This window comes from Miniopterus natalensis, chromosome 6, assembly GCF_054644295.1.
Source record: "Miniopterus natalensis isolate mMinNat1 chromosome 6, mMinNat1.hap1, whole genome shotgun sequence".
Lineage (NCBI taxonomy): Eukaryota > Metazoa > Chordata > Mammalia > Chiroptera > Miniopteridae > Miniopterus > Miniopterus natalensis.
In genome coordinates this window covers 3,996,177-4,016,635 of record NC_142086.1, presented here as the reverse complement: position 1 = coordinate 4,016,635, position 20,459 = coordinate 3,996,177, and the positions used below count along the sequence as shown (strand labels likewise).

General features: G+C 50.0%; 1 protein-coding gene across 1 annotated transcript in view; it reads left to right on the top strand.

Moving 5' to 3' along the window:
- Positions 1-20,459, top strand: part of SLC9A9 (solute carrier family 9 member A9) — a 484,070-nt gene that overhangs the window by 364,930 nt on the left and 98,681 nt on the right. Inside the window, exon 13 of the mRNA XM_087818510.1 lies at positions 10,385-10,433. Coding sequence (XP_087674636.1) covers positions 10,385-10,433 — 49 coding nt within the window. The remainder of the gene's footprint in view (positions 1-10,384; positions 10,434-20,459) is intronic.

The following is a 20,459-nucleotide window of genomic DNA, read 5'->3' as shown; positions in this document are numbered from 1 at the left end:
CGGCTTCTTGCTGGGATTTGTTCTCAGCCACCTTTGGTTTCACGCCCACATGCAAAGCAGACTCCTGCAACCACCTTGTAGTCAGCAATGAACTGTTCTTTTGCTCACACAGTATCTTCCATCTGACATTGAGAAGACACCTCACCTAGTAACACACTAGAATTTAGACAAATGGATTTATTTTTATTTTTTTTAATATATCTTTATTGATTTCAGAGAGAGGAAAGGAGAGGGAGAAAGAGAGATAGAAACATCAATGATGAGAGAGTCATTGATCGAGCCCACAACCCGGGCATGTGCCCTGACAGGGAATCGAACCCTGATCGCCTGGATCCCAGGTCGATGCTCAACCGCTGAGCCACGCCTGGCCGGGAAGAATTTAGACAAGTGGATTTAGACAAGTGGATTACACTTACAGGACAGCCTCTTCAGGTGTGCACTTGTCTCTGATGGACCCTAATCACCTGGGCAGGACCCCAGAGTGAAGCCTTAGTGAAGCCAGGTGCTTGATAAGCTATTGCATCCGTCTCCCACTGAAGAGCATCCGTGTGCCTGCAGCTTGGGTCAGGGACCAGTCTGCACGCTCCGTCTCCATGCAGGTTCTGACTGACGCTCACATCAGCTTGACGTCAGCCTATGTCTTGGTGGAACGAAGAGTTCCAAGCCCAGAGGAAGCTTTGCCAAAGCTAAAGAACAGGATGTATGTCTGCATTTGTGTCTGCGACATGAACTTGCTTATTAGTGTTTCTTTTTAAAAGAACGTAATGTTTTCAGTGTACTTATATGTTCCCAGTGTACTTCTAAGCTGTCAGACATGGTACACACTGTCCCTGCGGCTCCTCATCACATCCGGAGCACCTGCTCCTCAGTCTTTGCACTGTGGGTGAGCCCTCAGAGCCGAAGGCTTTAAGATGAGGTGAGGAAGGGTGAAACATGGCTCACGCTAGGGGTGCTCACAGCTAAATCCTACCCAAAGCCCGAAGTTGCACAGGCCAAACATCACCCCCACGGCAAGAACAGCAGCCACAGCCTCTGAGCGTGCTCCGGGGCCCTGCCAGCCTTACGTGCACCACCGCAGAACAACCCTGTAGCTACTGCTCACCTTTTGCTTTATGGGAAAGGAAAGTGAGGCACGGCTTCGTGCCGAGAGTCACACAGTAAATGGTGGGTCAGCTGGTCAGGGTGTCTAACCCTAGTGATTTTGCTATCTGCCTCCTGGCCACTGCGACCTAATGTTTTCAGTGACTGTCAGCAAAGAGCTAAAGACAGATCAGGACTTTCTTCACTCGGATCAGCCTGACAGTGACCCACAGAGACTCTTCACATCTGTAATCTCTAGGAGAGGAGCAGACGTCATGTGGGCAGCCTCAGGACACCGGCAATGTCCCACGAACCCTAGATCCAGCCGTTTTCAGTTGGGTATTCAGACAAGTGTGGGGGGAGGGTGACCCAGCAGAGCACCCAGCAGACCACAGATGCACAGGGAGGCGCAGGCAGCTCTGCCCCGGCAGCTCAGCTGGCGACCTTGCCTCCCAGGGGAGCTCGCAGTCAGATCACAGCGTCAAGCACCCAGATGAGGGCCTCCCTTCACCTCGTTGGCAGATATGTCAGCCTAGCACTCCTGGAACTCAAACCAGAGCTGCCTTTGAGATTAACCTTTTGCTCTAAACCAGTCTTCTAGAGGGAATGTGACCCCAGGGCCTTGGTGCCGCAGGGCCTCTGTGTGACTGTCCATCCTCTGCTTAAAGGCAGCCACGCGCCGGGGCTGCGCTGTGCCTGCGCTGAGCGACTCCCCTGGGGGCTGCGCCACCGAGTGCACATTAACCCAGCCGGAGTTGTCTGCATCTAGTGCCACAGCCTTCGTCCGGAAAACGCTCACCCCCTCCAAGGGTGTGGCAGGTTACTCCCCTGCGAATCTCTTCCACCAGCCTCTTCCTAACCTTCCCAAGTGAGAGTCCAAATTCTTCAAATACTGAACCTGGCAACCCTCCTCCAGCCTCTAGGAGCACTCCCAGCCACTGATGTGGGCCGTGAAACACCCGTTACTTCTGCCATATTCCTTGGCCTTTACTGTTGGGTCTCAGCCTCCACTTCAGACAAGCAAATGGCCACAGCTTTTAAAGGGGGGGGGGGGTGCATTTTTCTGGCGTTGATGAGAATAAAGCTGTGACCTCACTTCACTCACAGTGTAAGTGCTCGGGACCCGCTGATCCCCAGGTCCGCCTCTCTAACAGGGACATTCCCACACAGACACTCCCCCGCCCCTCACATGGTCAATGGCAGGGACATACCACTCAGGTCCTGAGTCGAAACTTAGAAACGTCTCAGTTCTTTCCTCTCCACTCAGTGCATCCTTCACGTACCAGCAGCACCATCCTCCACACACCTCCCAGGCCCAGCGGACTCATTGCAGAGCCTCCTACAGGACTTCCATGCCTGCAGCTTCTCAGTAGCAAAGTGGACGCCCCCTGAGATTTTCCTGAACATAAATCTAATCGTCCCACCCCCTACTGCCGAGGAAAGCAGCAAAACGGAAACTTCCTGAGCGTGACGTTCAAGATCGATCATTATTTGGACTCAGACGGCTTTCTGACCTCACCCAAAGGGACTCTGCCCACTTCCATGTGACCCCTGCAGTCTAGCCATGCAGACCTGTTCACCGCGTCTGGACCTGCTTTGCTCTTTTAAACTCCTGTGCCTTTGCTCATGCTGTGCAGCCTGAAGGGCCTCCATCAAGAGGCACTCGCCCAGCTGTGTCCCTCCTAAGGCGCCCCACGGACATCCTGCAGGGCCAGTGCTGTGGCTGGACCAGCCCTGTGCTGCTCATGATTGCAGGAGGCACTCTGGCAAAAACCACCAGGGAACTTCAAGGAACAAGATTTATTACTTCCATATTCTGAAGGGTACTCGGCAAGCCTCAGGCCACACATAAATGTGAATCAGCAGGCCCAAGGGCGAGGGCCGAGCGGCAAGGGGCGAGGGCACAGGAACGTGACCGCCAGAAAGAGAATGTGGAGAACAAGGGAGAATGAGGGGAGCAAACGTGGGAACCTGGGGCTCCGCCTGCAGCAGTGTCCGAGGGTGGGGTGCCCAGGTTTTCTTTCAAGCATAAGGTCGCTTAGCCAGGTGATCAAGCATCACGTCCCTAGGTTACCCAGGGCTTTCCAGAAAGGGACGTTGATGAGTCAGCGCAGCCGGTTTCCTTCTCGGGTTGTGTTGCTAGTAGCTGCGCAGCGGAGCTGTTCACATGTTTATTCAAGATGAATGTCTCTTGACATGGGTGCCTCAGCAATCAAAGCTTACTGCCAGGGACGTACACTCCACTCCCTCTTCAGTGCCCAGCGTCTCTGTGAGATGTGCCCACCCCCCACAGTCCTCCAGGTGGGGCTCTGTGAGATGTGCCCACCCCCCACAGTCCTCCAGGTGGGGCTCTGTGAGATGTGCCCACCCCCCACAGTCCTCCAGGTGGGGCTCTGTGAGATGTGCCCACCCCCCACAGTCCTCCAGGTGGGGCTCTGTGAGATGTGCCTGCCCCCCACAGTCCTGGTAGGACCCTGTGAGATGTGCGCACCCCCATGGCCCTCCTGGTTGGTCTCTGTGAGGTGTGCCTGCCCCCCACAATCCCCCTAGTTGGACTCTGCTGGTGCATTCAGATAACGCTATGCACAGTGCTTATCTCACTACACCATAGTTTTTGTTTTCAATGTCTGTCTTCCCGTTAGATCTTGTCATTGACATTTATACTCCAGTGCCTCTCATTTATAGGAAATGTACTCTTGGCTTTAACCTGTATTGTATTTACCACTTAATTTGGGGTATGTCAATTTCTCTCTCAAACAACAAGGACATATTTCATGAGTGCTTCCTAAGTGGCAGCTAATATTTTGCATGTACATGTACATAGAAATACTTAGAATACAATATGCATATTAACTCATTTCACCCTCATGATAACCCATAATGTGGGTGCATGTTTATTCCCATTTATAGTTGAAAAAACTGAGATTTAAGGAGATTAAGTCTCAATGTAGTAAATGGTAGAAGTGAGACTGAAGCCCACGCAGTCTGGCTCCGTGGTCCCACCCTGTAACTGCTCTTCCGCACGGAAATAGGGATGTGAATTAAGTTGAGTTTTCCCACTTAGTGTAGTTCATTTTCTTATTTCTACAAAACAAATTTAACATTGGTCATGCACAGCTTCACTAATATTGATTCAAATAATGTAGGGTGGGGTGGGGTGAAGACCAGATTTTGACACTGATGTCCTCATGGCTGCACTGTGGTCCTCAAACCTCCGTGATCTTTCAGACGTCTCCGCTGCCCTGCGTATTTATGCGCCTCACATCTTCCTAACTGGCAATGTCATTTTTTACACCTAGCCATTAAATACGGTTGGCTTCTCCCCCTCACCACCCGGCATCTGTCAGCAGGGAGCTGAGAAGAACCACAGCTTCGCCTGAGAGGATTGGAACTTGCAGGAGACTGAGCCCTAGTAAGATTTCACAGCCGTTCAGAGGTGCCGAGTGGTAATTTCAGAAGAGAGTCTGTTGGCCTTAGTGGGAAAAGTGAGCCCTTTGTTAGTTACTTATCTTGCTTTCTCTCTAAAACAAAGACCCAACTTTGGAACATGCTTTTTGGCCAAGGTCAGCTACGGGCGCATCCTGAGAGTTTAATACGTCTAATAAAACTCCAAAGGATGGAGGTTTGGTAGGAAGGGGTGCACCATGCTGCAGAGTCGTGTTCTGTCGTAACAATGCAGCTAATGCCCCTGGAAAATAAGGAAGGGGAATGGGATTTGGGGGGCACAGCTGGGAATTCCCAAAGCTCACTTTTGGTTCCGTTTGGGCACCACGGAGGCGGTGCTGGACTCGCTTAAATTAGAAAGCGCACCAAGAACGCAAAGCACCCTGTACAGTTTTAACCAGCCTTTTCCGTCGCTTTTTAATCCTTCCTGATTCTTTACGTCTCTGTGTTGGAGAAATTTTCTCTATGGGGGTGTCATCCCCTCACCCCAGCCTTCCCACTTCTGGGCGGCACCCACCTGCAAGGCCACTTGCCCAGGGCCTGCTCCTGGTCCCTGCTTCCTTCTCACTTTCTGCTCTCTGCTGCTTTTCCTGGTCAGGTCGCCCTTTCCCTCCCTTCCCCTTGCTCTTCAGACACCTTCCTCTCCTTTGTTTCCCTCTCACCTCCTGAAACCACAGTAAACTGTAAATATTTTTGTATCTGGGAAGCTTGGCTTCCTTAAATAGATGTGAGGTTTTACTGTAAAAGCAGAAATCCCTGCCCTGCACTGGCTGCTCCCTATGGCACCCCGGTAGGTTACTGTACATTTGAGAGCTCCAGCACAGAACTGGGCACTAAGAAGGCTTTTCTCTGAAGTGAGTCAGGAGTAAGCATGGCAGGACTCAGCTCTGGCCCCACTAATTAAAGAAAATACTGATCTGAATAAAAATAATAACATCAACAATAGCTGCTAACACTTGTTGAGAGCTTACTAGGTACTGGATCCTAAGCCAACCACTACAAGGATTTTCTAATTTACTCCTCACTGCAGCCCTGAAGCAGGTTCTCTTTTTGGCCCCCTTGTGCTAACGAGGAAACCAAAGCACAAGTGGTGGACTCACACCAGTGGGAGACTTCACAGCTGGACGTCACTGACCCTCACCAGCTGCCACAGGTCCTGAGTCCTGGGACTCCCATTGGGGCAGATTCCATGCAGAGCACTGGCCTGCCCTGCACAACTGGGCACAGCTGGAGAGGTGAACACAGGGTGGACCAGGGCTATCACAGCCAGACCAGGGTGAGCACAGGGGCCTCAGGAGGGGCTTGGTGCAGGAGCAGAGAAGAGAGTGGAAGGTATTGAGCCACCAGCAGTCCAAGCCCGTGAAAACTTACGTGATGGGGATCTGAACTTGGGTAACACGATGAACGGTCCACAGTAGTGGTCAGCAGGGGAAGGGCGTAGTGGAGAAAGCAGCTGTAGTTTGGAGGGAGGGGTTCAGTCGATGGAGAGGCACTGGCAGATCCCAGCAGGGCCAGGACTCAGAGGCACTGAGGCCCAGAGCAAGGACAGGTCCAGTCACCAGCCCTGTAGCACTGTGCTCAGATTCACCAGCCGAAAGGGTAGCCTAGCGCTGCTGGAGGTGCTGAAGAGCCCTGGGCATCACCTAGGAGACCGAGCATCTCATATGGGGGTGGTCCCCCCGGGAGCTGCTATGCACACATGTGGCACCACCGGCCGGGGTGGCGCCGTGTCTTTAATAATCTCTCAAGAACCCGTAGTGCGTAAATGAGCTTTATGCGTGAAAGTGAATGGTTTCGAGGTTAACCCTAAAAGCATGTCACGGTCACGTTTGGACCTGCTTTCTTAGACAGGAGAGCAGGAGAAACAGACGCAGCTGGCATGCTCGCTGAACCCTGGGGACACTGGGGGACGTGCCCGGCCTGCTGATATCAGTCCACACACCGCCAGGGAGAAGTGGCCGAGAACGGTCCTCAGAGCTGGGGGAGTTGATCTGAGGCTGTGCCGGGTGGGCAGGGACCAGCTGATTCATTGTGATCCCTCAGTATGCGGGGACTTTGTTGCTTGTTATGGGTGTTTGTAGGAGTACGTGCTATGAACCTGCAAGGGAAGACGTGTTACATTTGACCATCAGGGGATTGTCCCATACTCACTGAAGGGGCCAGGCACAACATGTTAACACTGCTGTCGCAGGCAGAAGACAAGGCAAGCTACCGGCAGATAGGAGAGTTTAGAAAAGGTTGGTAGCCAGGGCCCACTGAGTGGGCGTAGAGAAGCCATGGGCCTCTGGGAGATCCCTGCGGCACAGCGGAGCTGGCCAGTGGGCCGGGGCTGCCCGGTGCTCCAGGAAGACCCCCATGCCCCAGTCACGCTCTGAGGGGCAAGAGCAAGGGAATCATTAGCACAACTTTTATCCAAAGGAGCTAAAATTGCAAGTGAAAGAGGCATCATTCCATGTGCCTCTGCTTCACAGCACTTAAATTGCAGTGAGTTTTTTAAAATCCTTCTAATTAAGCCAAACTGTGTGCCTTGTGAGGGCGTGGGCCCGTCTGTGGTTCGGCCTGGCCTCCGCAGGAGGGGTAAAGCTCCCACAGAGCTGCTCTTTCCTCCAGCCAGGCCCTGGGCCGGGAGCAGCGCTGGCCTGTGCGTGGGGGGAGGAAGACGCCTGTCCTGCGCCTCACTCAGAGATGCTGTCCCCACGCCCCACGTGAAACGAAAGCGTAACTCGCGCCGTGTTCCTCAGCTGCGGCTGGCTGTAGGAATGACTGCGTCGTGCAAGGTCTGCTTTAACTGCTGCGGAGAGGAAAGCGGGACCTTAGTGGGGAACCTCAGGACACACTGCCGCAAGCTTTACATGTTGGTGTCCCGTGAACTTTGATTTCTGCTCTCCACTTTTCTAGACAGAGCACTAGAAAAGGGCCAGAAACAGATGCGGCAGTGGGAACTTCAGGACCCTTGTTAGTCCAGCCCACCTGGGGGCCAGGTGGCCCGGGGGTGGGGACCTAGGCTTCCCCAGCACTAAAGGCTCCTGGGAACTCCCAGCATGAGCCAGAGCTCAGACCCACCAGAGGGGCCAAGGTGGGCCAGCCCATGAGAGAGGGCGCTGGGGGCCTCCAGCTTGGGCCCCACCTTCATAGAGTTGGACTCGGACCAATAGCACCCCAAGGTCACTGCCTGGACCCGTCTTGGGGGGCTAGACCTTAACTCCCCTCCACTCTCCTCCACCCTGCCGCCTTCCCTCCCCTCTCACCTCTGTCCACCTCCCGTCCCTTCACCACCGCCTGCCCTCCCCACCTTCTCTCTCCACTACCCTCCCATCCTTGCCCCCCTTTCTTTCTCTGCTCTCCTTTCTCCTCCCTACCCCCTTCCCTTCCCTCTCTCCCTCCAGCGACAATGAACTAGATCAGATAGTCTGTCTACTCCAAGAGGATCAGGTTAGTCAGCCCCAGGGGCCCTTCCTAGTCCCCTGAAGGCCAAACGTTCAGAATAAAATAAAGAGCTGCTCGTTTCACCCGGGTTAGAGGCAGGGCTCTCCACGCCCCGAGGACACTCATTTTTCAGGAATCAGAGGTGTGTCGTGGCTGTCTGTCCACTGTGGCTGCTTTCCCACCTCTGGCTGCTGGCTCCGAACCTGTCTTCCCTTCCCCCACCTGGAGGAGGGATTGCAAGGTGCCCTGTGTTTACAGGGCCCGAGCCGAAGGAAAGACTCCACAGCCCTGGAGCTGTGGTGCTCACAGGACAGGCTTTGGCGCAGCTTGCCAGCTGAGGGCCTGAGCTGCCCACCCCGCCCCGCCTGACCCACCCAGCCCACCACAGCCAAGGCCCCTCCGGGCGGAGGACGTTTAAGCTCCAGGGCCCGGTACTCGCCCTGGCCCTTCCAAGAGCCTGGGAAGAGCCCAGCATTGTGTTCCCAGGTCCTATGTTTTTGTAAGATTTGTGAAAGAAATATAGTTTAGCCACAGTTGGGGTCAAGTGCTATTTCTGTCCATGAGACTTCTCTCCATCAGGATTCCCCCCATCAGACTTCTCCTCTGGTCAGAGGGCCTGGAGAGGTTGTGGGCACGTGGGGGGTCCCCTCAGGGAAGCTGAACTGGGAACACATTTAGTTTGCCTTTAGTGGGATACGACTGTGTGCCCACAGTCACTTCTGTGCAAAGCACGTTACTGCCAGTCACCCGATGCAGGTGCAGCTTCCAGGAACAGCGCCTGGGCTGAATCAAACACGCATGTTCTGTATACCTGGCCTCAGAGGTCTGTAGGCAGTGTATTCAGTGGTGCAACATATGCACCGAGAATTGTCTCTCAGAGTTGCATGAAATGAAGTTTATCAGAAACTGTCTTTGCAGGGCACATACCTGTAGCAGCACTGCACACGGGCGAGTCTGTGAGCAGCACTGCACACGGGCGAGTCTGTTTGAGCAGCACTGCACACGGGCGAGTCTGTGAGCAGCACTGCACACGGGCCAGTCTGTGTGAGCAGCACTGCACACGGGCGAGCCTGTGTGAGCAGCACTGCACACGGGCGAGTCTGTGAGCAGCACTGCACACGGGCCAGTCTGTGTGAGCAGCACTGCACACGGGCCAGTCTGTGTGAGCAGCACTGCACACGGGCGAGTCTGTGTGAGCAGCACTGCACACGGGCGAGTCTTGTGTGAGCAGCACTGCACACGGGCGAGTCTGTGTGAGCAGCACTGCACACGGGCGAGTCTGTGTGAGCAGCACTGCACACGGGCGAGTCTGTGTGAGCAGCACTGCACACGGGTGAGTCTGTGAGCAGCACTGCACACGGGTGCGCCTGTGTGAGCAGCACTGCACACGGGCGAGTCTGTGAGCAGCACTGCACACGGGCCAGTCTGTGTGAGCAGCACTGCACACGGGCGAGTCTGTGAGCAGCACTGCACACGGGCGAGTCTGTTTGAGCAGCACTGCACACGGGCCAGTCTGTGTGAGCAGCACTGCACACGGGCCAGTCTGTGTGAGCAGCACTGCACACGGGCCAGTCTGTGAGCAGCACTGCACACGGGTGCGCCTGTGTGAGCAGCACTGCACACGGGCCAGTCTGTGTGAGCAGCACTGCACACGGGTGAGCCTGTATGAGCAGGCAGGCTGTGATGCCTTCCAGCTCTCGATCATTTGATCAGTCTGGCTAGAGGGAAGGCTGCTCTATCTTCCTGTTCTCTCTAATACAAAATTATTATCATATACAGAGTTTCAAAGTATGCAGGCAAAACTTGAAAACATACTTTAACTGAAGCTTATTTTAGGGGTGCATCAGGCAGTTAACTAATTAGACTGTTTTATATGTTTCCTGGATTTTGAGATATCTTTTGCATTTGCCAGATTTTAAAAGTGTGTGATTTTTGGTAATTTATTTTCTAAAGCCATTTTCATAAAAACTCCCCTTCCCAAATTATTTGCTTCAGGTCCCACAAACCTGGGTCCTCCCCACTGGCAGCTTCTGTGGGCTTCTGGACCAAGGATCAGGTTTTTGTGCCTTGGGAAGCCTGCTGCAGCCTGGGCCCGACATTCCCAGAGCAGTGTGGTCAGTGAGTCCTGCAGGGCAGCAGGCAGCCCTCCCTCCAGGATCCCTGTTTTGGGGGCTGCAGAGGTACTTTTCCTGAGGGCTCCTCTCCCAGGTTTTCAGGCCTGCTCTTGCTGGGAAAGATAACAGCAAGGAGCAGTCTGGTGCTCCAGTTGTGCAGATCTCGTTTGCCATAGGTCTATGTGAAGTTCTTTAGATTCTGGGAGAGGTAGGGTGGTTCCTGCCAAACCTTTCCTCTGCTTTGTGTTGTGTTTGGGTCAGGTCATCTGACACACATGACCTCAGCAGGGCCGTTACCAGTTTTCTGTTTTCTTTAACAGAGTTGGTGTGGACCTGGATGAAGACCTGAAGGAAGACCCCTCACACCAGGCAAGTCAAAGAAACTGTGCGTAGACCCTAGAGATAAGAATGTTCTGTTCCATGGAATGTTCCATGCTTGTCCCGCATGTGGCCAGGAGGCTGTTCTAGAGGGAGCTGCCTCTGCAGATAAAACTAATCAGATGACTATAAAATCCACAGGGATTCACAGAGTCAGTAACCTCTGGAGTGTTTAGACCTCCTCACATAGACCTGTGCCCTGTGTGGCAGCAGGAAGCCTGGGAACTGCAGGAGCAAGAACATGGCTCTTGCTGGAGTTCCAATCCCCGCTCAGCAGCTTGCTAGCTAAGTAATCTCGGTGAAACTTACGCAGTGCGTGTCCAATGCGTGTCAGGCCTCCAACCCACGGACGTGTTTCTGTTGCGTGACTTATCGTTCGTTAGGTCTAGGTGTACAGAAACATTGAAAGTTTGCAAAAGCACAGCAGAACTGTCCAGGTGAGCCATTCCTCACTTAGCTAAGCAACTATTACCTGCAGAAAACTGAATATCCTTAGGGAAAATTTTTCAGAACAGTCTGTTTTCCCTCCAGAAAGGGAAGTGTATCCTGCGAGCTCTGGATTTGAACCTGACATCAGGTAGAATCTGTCACTGCAGCTTTGCCTTATCATCTTTGAACATCTGTGTGGGAATGTTACACCTTTTGCTGAAGTTGCAAGTAGGTGGACATGATCGACTAGCATAGTGAATAAGTGATGTGGCGTGAAGAATTGTGTTGTGATCACATCAGAGCCTGAAGGGCCCCTCTCTTACTTGATGGCTTTCCGTAGAGCACCGTCAGGGGGCTCTGCTGCCCAGCACCGCTGCCTTCGGGTCACATAGACGGAAGGAGCCGGTGCTCCACAGAAGGTGACATTAGTGATGGTCCAGCTCACAGGTGCTTTAATATGTTGTCATATGTGTCCCAGGCCAGGCCGGTGCTGTTTCTGGGCACTTCTTTGTCCAGGAAACACACCCAACTGCAGGTCTGAGCAGAGAGGCGCCCGCGTGCTGGGCCTCGGGCAGTGCGGTGCCCTCAGGACGGAGCCGTCCCCGCGCACCGGTGGGCACGAGCAGCGGGCGCCTGTCCCCGCGCACCGGTGGGCATGAGCAGAGCGGCGCCTGTCCCCGTACACTGATGGGCACGAGCAGAACGGCGCCCGCGCCCTGGGCCTCGCGCAGTGCGGTGCCCTCAAGACGGAGCCACCCCCGCGCACCGGTGGGCACGAGCAGCGGCCGCGAGCGGGGTAGCTGACGCACAAAGCGTCGTCACCTCATGCAGCTGAGCTGATTGTTCTTCCACGTCAACTTCCGTGTGAACTTGACCCTACTCGTGTGTCTTCTTCTTTACGTGAAAACAGAGTAAGGAAATTCGTCAGAGGAACGTCCGTCCCCCTCCCCGCTGGTGCTTTACAGCCGCGTGTGCTCGTCCATGAGACTGCCCGCTGGCCCAGCTCCTTCTCCTTACAACTTAAATGTCGTTTATTTTAGCTCATTCACGCCATTGTTGATTCCATAATAAGTCTTACCTGAGACATTTAAACCAGTAGAAACTTTTTTTGCTGTACGTGGTGCTTGGATCTTAGGCACGTTTTTTGCCTGTTTGCACCTAGTTTCCCTGTGTGCAGAACGTGAAGGATGCTAATGTCCGCTTCTCCCGGCTGTCATGGCAGTTCAGTGAAACTGTATCTATAAAACTACCTAACAAATTAGTTAAACCCCATCTTCTCTCTTATGAAGGATTTGAAGCAGCTTACACCACCATGTATGATAAAATTAAAGTAAAATATTTTTATAACAATTTTAAAATTCAGTAAAACAATAAGAGCAGAAAGTCAAAGCCAAAGGAGAAAGAAGAATCATAAACAGTGAGGTAGAAGGTCCTGTAGACCTCTACAGCTGAACCACAGTAAGCTTTCTTGTAGCCGCCGCAGCGGGAAAGAAATAATCGGTGACGTACTGAATTATTAACATTAGAGGGAAAGTATGCTCTCTCCTCAAGTGCTAAAAACTTCATGGCCACTGCGTTTAAAAGAAGTTTCTCGCGTGGGGCTCTCCGTGGGGACTGATGAAGAGCGGCCTAAATGTTAACTAATATAATTTGCATGGTTGCTGCTGAACTGCTGCTGCTTCAAAGTAACTTTTATTTGGGGAAGCAGGAAGCTTCTGAATAAGGATAACGTTTGGCTACTTTTCAGAAAGGGGTTTTCTCCTTGCCTGGGAATAAGTCTTGTCTTCAGGGTCAAGTCCAGCAAACAGCGGGCTCAGGCTCTAGGAACAGCCACAGCAGCCACGCAGCTGCCACTCAACCCTGTCAGGGTTTTTGTTTTTGTTTTGGGGTTTTTTGTGTGTGTTTTTTGGTACTTTCCAAATCATGTGTCAAGAACCTCTCGGCCCTCATTTTGCCCGACAGCGCGCTGCTGATTACCAGCATCTGGCGCTCATTCTGGCTGCAGAGCGTAAGCCCTGTCTCGGGAGGATGGCGGAGCGCGTGCGTCCGCTGGGTCTGCATTTATTGAACTGGGCTTGCGTAACAAACAGGGTCATCTTCGCACTGCCAGCCTCCTGGAAAAAAGACGCTATTTTTACTTATCAGAAGCTAAAAATTTCGGAGATAGGTACAGCAATACTGATCATGCACTCTCAAAATCAGTCATAAACATATTTTTAAGAAAATTTCTCTTTATTTATGGAAAGTTTAAAAAAGCCTTTGGGAAATATGAACTTGTAACTGGACTAACCAGCCATGTCACAGCTTTCGAGTGGGAAACGATGCTGCACTCTCACTTGTCCCTGGCCAGAAGCGTTGGAAAACATGTTCCACCTGCAGCTATTAAACTTTAATTAACTCCACTTTGGGCTGCTTTGAACAGTGGAAGGTCTTGCAGTTGTGAATCCTACGCCTCTTAAATAATTTTCCTTCAAAGGACACCCACGAAGCAAGCCCGGGAGCCTCCCGGTGCCCACCGGAAGTTCCCTGTAAGCGACTGTGCTCGGAGGCAGGGCACAGGGAAGGGGCTCCCTGAGCGCCCCCTGCCTTCCCCTCAGCAGGAAGCCCTGCTGCCCGGAAGGGCTGCCACTGGCACTCCTCTTTCCCGTTTTGTCCTGGTTTCCTAATGGGCTGGGTGCTGATAGTGTTGCTACCACTCTTCCAAGCACCTTATCTACATTAACTCACTCATTTTTCAGGATAACCCGAGTGGACTGTTATCCCCATATTGCAAATGTAACTGTGTACAGTACTACCCTAGGTCCAGTGCCCCGTGTTACTTTGCAGGTTGTATACAAAAACATAATGTGATGGACCAATTTATAGGAGTTGAACTTAGTAGTTACATGTTGGGGACTCAAACGTTATTCACGGGTTTTCGACGTCACGGGGGTTCAGTGTTCCTAAACCCCTGTGTTGTTCAAGAATCAACTGTACTAATGCCCTACTGTTGATCAGAAGCGTTGACCCATAACAGAAACAATTAACACGTATTTTGTATATATACTGTATTCTTACAATAAATTAAGCTAGAGAGGAGAAAATGTTATTAAGGAAATCATGAGGAAGAGAAAATAGATTGACAGTATTTACTAAAGAAAAATCTGCATAAGACTTCCAATAAAGATAGTGGAGTACATAAACTCTGTGCTCACCTCCTCCCACGACCACATCAAAATTATAACTAAACTACAGGGCAGCTGTCACTGAGAACCACCTGAAATCTAGCTGAACAGAAGACGTACAACTGAGGATAAGAGAAGAAGTCACGTGGAGACTGGTAGGCGGGGCAGAGACAAGGAATGGGCTGGTCCCCCACCCATGTGTGGCAGATAAAAATCAGGAGAAATATCTTGATTGTGGAGGTCCTGCTGAGGAGCAAGAAGTCCCAGCCCCACACCAGGCGTCCCAGCCCAGGGTTCCAGTGCTGGGAAGAGAAGTCACCATAATTTCTGGCTGTAAACACCAGTGGGGATTGAGACAGGGAGATGGACGGCTGCTGGAGTTGCAGGCAGTTCGTCTTGAAGGACCCATGCACGGACTTACTCGGACTCACTCCCTCTGAGCTCCAGCACTGGGGCAGCAGCTCAGAAGGCACCAGGGACATTTGGGAAGAAGCTGAATTGCCTGGCTTTAGGGCAAGAAGGGTTGGAGGGGCAGCTTTCTGCCCGAAAGAAGTGCTGGCAGAGGCCATTGTTCCTTTGCTGAGCTCTCCCACCACAGAGCCAGTAGGCAGGGCCATATCTGAGTCTCCTTCAACCTGGTTAACACGCCCTGCCCTGGTAATTCCCTGAGACACAGCCCCTCCCTGCTTTTAGACCCACCCAAACCAATTCCAGTAGCTTTTTCATATAAATAACCTGCCTTGGCTCGTGCTGTGGAATTTTTAAAATCTTTCAAAGGTTTATAAACCCCAAATAAGCAGCATCTGGCCTCGGCATGCCTAGTTCCTCTTGCTAAGGGGCCCCAATCCAAGCACTAGTTCAGCCCACCTTAGTTTGCACCTTAGCTTCTCCCAGGCTCCTCCAAGCCCAGCACGAGCAGCAGCCATCTGCAGGTCACTTTGTAGCTCATATCAAGTGGCCCTGGGCTAGGCACAGGCCGCAGCTGACCTTGGCCTGCACCATAGCCCCTCCCAAGAGAACTAACCTCCTGATGACTAAATCTAGACCATACCGGAGCACCACTTAACCACCTCTGCAAACAACACAAACAAAGGGCAGACTTAGCCGGCACCAGAACACTGCTAAAGTGAATCTTGGTCCATGGGCTCAGCCCCTTCGTTCCCACAGCAGCTGATATGCTACGATCATGGCCAGTCCTCAGCAGCTAGTCAGCCTGAGCATCAACCCCGCCCACTGGCTTGCGGACAGCAGTCAAGGCTCAAATACAACAAGGAGGTGCACACAGGCCACACAAAGAACACACCTGGCTCAGGTGACCAGGGAGACTGCACCACTGGGCCCCACAGGACACCTACTACATAAGGCTATTATTCCAAGACTAGGAGACATAGCAGATCTACATAATACTTAGAAACAAACACAGGGAGGCATCCAAAATGAAGAGACAAAGAAACGTGTCCCAAGTGAAAACAGAGCAAAACTCCAGAAAAAGAGCTAAACAAAATGAAGATAAGGAACCAACCAGGTGCAGAGTTCAAAGCACTGGTTACAAGGATGCTCGGTGAGCTTAGGGGAAGAGTTGATGAACTCAGTGAGAACTTCAACAAAAAATAGGAAACATAAAGATGGAGATAGAAAACATCAATAAGAACCAGTCAGAAATGAAGAATACATTAGAGGGAGTCAACAGTAGAGCAGATGAAACAGAGGATCAGATCAACAATTTGGAAGCCAAAGTAGCAGAAAACACCCAATCAGAACAACAAGACCAAAAAAAAGAAAATCCACAAAAGTGAGGATAATTTAAGGGGCCTCTGGGATAACATTAAGTATAGCAATATCTGCATCATAGAGTACCAGGAGGAAAAGAGAGCAAGGAATTAAAAACCTATTAAAAAAAAAATGATGGAAAATTATCCTAACCTGGGAAAGGAAATAGACATACAAGCCCAGGAAGCTCAGAGAGTCCCAAACAAGAGGAACCCAAAGAGGCCCACAGCAAGACACATCGTAATTAAAATGCCAAAGGTTATGACAGAGGGAATCGTAAAAGCATCAAGAGAAAAGCAGTTAGTTACCTACACGTGAGCTCCATTAACACTGTCAGCTGATTTCTCAACAAAATTTTTGCAGGCCAGTAGGAATTAGCACAAAATATTCAAAATGGTGAAAAGTAAGGGCCTACAACCAAAATTACTCTACCCAGCAAAGCTGTTATTTAGAATCAAAGGACAGATGAAAAGCTTCCCAGACAAGAAAAAGCTAAAGGAATTCAACACAGCAAATCAGTATTACAAGAAATATTAAAGGGTCTTCTTTAAGAAGGAAAAAAAATCAAAACTATGAATAATAAAATGGCAATAACTACATGCTTATCAATAATCTCTTTAAATGTACATGGATTAAATGCTCAAATCCGAAGATGCAAGGTGGCTGAATGGATAAGACAAGGCCCCTACGCACGCTGCCTACAAGACCTTCAATTTCAGATTGAAAGACACCAGCAGACTGAGAGCAGCGCAGGTGTTGGGTAAAGACGACAGAGGTCTGTGATCCCGAAAGAAGGAAAGCAAGGGAGGCGAGCCTACCTTCTCCTTGCCCCGCTGCCCGGAGGCCCTTGCCCAGGGCCGCGCACGGGCAGGGTCTAGTGGACAGTGCGAGTCACGCCGAGCTGCAGGCGCGCTGTCGGGGAGGCCAGAGAGCGGAGCTGGGTGCTGCTGAAGCGACTGCAGTGTTTCGCTGTTGTCACCATCTTGGGAAAGTTGCTTTAATTCTTTGAACTTTAATTTCACCATTTATAGATGAGGGGTTATAATAGTTACCGTGTTTGGTCAAGGTAAATATTTAATGTCATTTTATATATTGCACCTAATGTATAAAAAAGTGCTCACTAAATCGCAGGTGCCATCTTCCTCTACTTCCTCATTATTTCTGCTTTCTAGAGTGGGTAAGATAAATATATGGAATTTGGTCCTAAGCTGTAAAGAGTTAGTGGGGAGGGTGTATACTTTTGGATATTTAAGTCATAAGTTAAATATAGCCAAAATAAATTTAATGTTGACCTAGGGAAAATCCAAGATATTTGCTCTGAAATATTCATTATATTATTTTCAAAATACTATTAGTTGCAATAACATAAAAACACCCATCTGGGTGAAATATTTGTAGGGGTGTAGTGTGGAATTTACATTCTGTGAGGCCAACTCCAACAGATAGGGGCAAGTATGGAAAAATGTTCATAATTGTTAACTATGGGGGATGTATATGTGGGAACCTTTATTCTGTTTTCTCTAAGTTTATTGGGAACATTTGAAATGTTTACAAGGCAAAACAAAATTTTTATTTATCTATTTATTTTACATATATCTTTATTGATTTCAGAGAGAGGAAGGGAGAGGGAGAGAGATAGAAACATCAATGATGAGAGAGTCATTGATCTGCTGCCTCCTGCACGCTCCCTGCTGGGAGTCGAGCCCGCAGCCCTGCATGTGTCCTGACCAGGAATTGAACCTCGATCTCCTGGATCCTAGGTTGATGCTCAACCACTGAACCACGCTGGCTAGGCCAAAATTTTATTTAAGAACTAAATGATCCTCCCACTGGCTAATGAATCTCTTCCCCCTTGTGACCTTGCAACTCTAGACAACTATGAATGATAAGTTTCAATTGTGCGAAGAACAGATACTTCATTCTTCCCCACAGGAGTGCTTTCTGGTTCTAAGGGACTCCAGGTGAAGGTTTCTGGGAGTTAGCGAACAAGTGTCCGTCCACCTTGCTCACACCCTTCATACTCCTACAGACACTTTGCCGTGTCCCTCCTGCCCGCTGGCCTCTGGCGCAGCCCTAATCCTTCTCTCTCCTCTTGCTCTGCGACTGAAGTGGCCCTTTTCTGGACCTTTCTCACTCTGCTCTGACTCTCTTGAGCTGCAGTGACCAGAACTGACCCACTAGGTTACGCTGAAGCATAAATGACAACCGAAACAAAATTTCACTGAAGGGACTGTTGGAGCAAAAATAGAATTGGAGGTTAGCATTAAGACACCCATAGAGAAGCAAGCATAGTTTTAAAAAGTGAAATTATTTATGAAAATATGATAATTAATCTCATTGTAAAAACTGGCAGATTGCAGATGGCAGAAAAATGAGTTTTTTAAAATGGTTGTTTTACTACTTCCAAGTTCCAAACCTTCCATCGCACGTAGAATAAAATCAAGCCCAGCACCAAGGCCAATGATCCAGCCCCTTTCTGTGGCTCCCGCTTCACCTCCACCCACTCCCACCTGGCTCACTGGGCTCCAGCCACATGGCCTTCCTGCTGCCCGGGAGGCACAGCATCCCATTGTGACCCCATGGCCTCCAAGCTTGCAGAACCATCTGTGGGACCGCTTCCCCGAGTCCCATGCGGTTCTCTCCTGCGAGTCATTCAGGCCTCTGATGAAGCAGCACCCTCTTGGAGATGCCTGCCTCGCCCCGCCAGGGGCCTCTCCTCCATCGCTCTCTTATCCTCTTACCTGCCATATTGTTCTCATTCTCTGAATTTATGGTGGGTAGTTGTTAAACTTTCTGTTATCAGTGTCCGCATTGGAGTGTAAGCTCTGTGAGGATAAAGACTTTGAATTGGTAATTGCTGCATTCTCCTCGCACCTAGATTAGTGCCTGGCGTGCGTGTGTTGTATGGATATGTCGATGGGTGGGTGCGTGGGTGGGTGGGTGGACACCAGTTACAAGTAGAAATTCTGGAACAACAAGACTGTCTGAGCTCACATTCCACCTCTCTTCACTTTGTGTCCTTGGGCAAGTTATTTAACTTCTCTGTATATATGTTACCTTTGTGAATACACTTTGGCAACTACGAAGAGTTATGCTTCATCATTTGATGATCTCTTGCCAACTCCACTCCAGTGCCTTTCACATCTAGAACTTATGACTCCAACATATCATTCTATTAGCTCTTTCTTGCTACATAACAAAGTATCCCAAAATTTACTGGCTTAAAACAACAAACATTTATTATCTCACAGTTTCTATGGGTCAGGAATTTGAAAGCAACTTAGCGAGTGTTTCTGACTCAGTGTCCCTCATGAGGTTGAAATTAGGATGTCAGCCAGAGCTGCAGTTGTTGCTCATCGCTGGCTATTACAGGGTGACCCAGTTCCTCACCACAGGATCTCTCCATAGAGCTCCTTGAGTTTCCTCACAATATGGCAGCTGACTTCCCTCAAGTGGTCCAAGAGAGACAGCAAGGAGAAAGCCACAGTGCCTTCTTATGACCAAGTCTTGGACAGAACACACCATCACTTCTGTCCCATTCTATTGACTAAAACTGAGTCACCTATTACAGTCACCACACAATAGGAAGGAAAATTAGTCTCCATCCTTTAAAGGGAAAAGTACCAAAGAATGTGTGGATATACATTTTAAAACCACCACAATATTATATTAATCTGAACCAAACACTTCTCCCTGGCTTAATTTGGATCTACTACACAAAGTTATTTGAACCAGGCCCTTTCTTTTAGCTAAAGTGTGCATTTAGCCCACCTGGCAGTATATCTATGATGTCTATATGTCATTTGGACAGTTTTACTCATCCTTACTAGTTGTCTCCCTAAGCATGTATTTTCTGACTACATCTTCTTGGGAACATTTATGAATTTATCATGGCATGGGGAAGGCAAGAATATTTGTATAAAGTACTTTCCATGTGGAGGCCAAGAATTAATGACTTGCCTTTTAAAATGAAAATTCAAAAAAACTTCCTATTGACTCTCAATTCTCTTATGCTCCCTCCTCAGAATCCAGAAATATTTCACTTTAGGGGCACAGAATCTGGTAATTACAAAATCAAGATGATCAACTTGAAAATATTTCATAAATAATTTCAGACTGGGGGAAGATGGTAGGACAACCTGCTGCCACCGAATCCCACTCCAGGGTTCTTGAACAAATGCTCTGGAGCCCTGAAGGAGCTCCACAGATTGTTATGATAATTATTTGTCTTTGTCACCATTCTGTGAAGCTCTCATTGACATTAACGTTGAATGTGAAATCTTGAGAAATCAAAAGGAAAATCTGTTCTCACTCTTAGTCCATTGGATCCTCCTGAGATGAGGAGAGATCCCATAGGATTCCCCCAAGCAGAGTTCATCCAGCTCGCTTCTCAAAGGCCCACATGTGAATATTGATAGAGGAACATATTTACATCTGCTTAGATGTTTTTCATCAATGTTAATACAACAAGCCATTCCTTGTTTCAGTGTCTGGTTTTCACGGATTTCTTGCTGGAGACTTTTGTTTTCTCTCAGGGGTCCATATAAGCCACAAAGAGTACTGTCAGGATTTTTCTGTCTTTCCCTCTCCTGGGGGTGCTGAGAGTGAGTGAGGGGATCACTGAAAAATCAGCTACTCGCTCCCTACTGTGTTC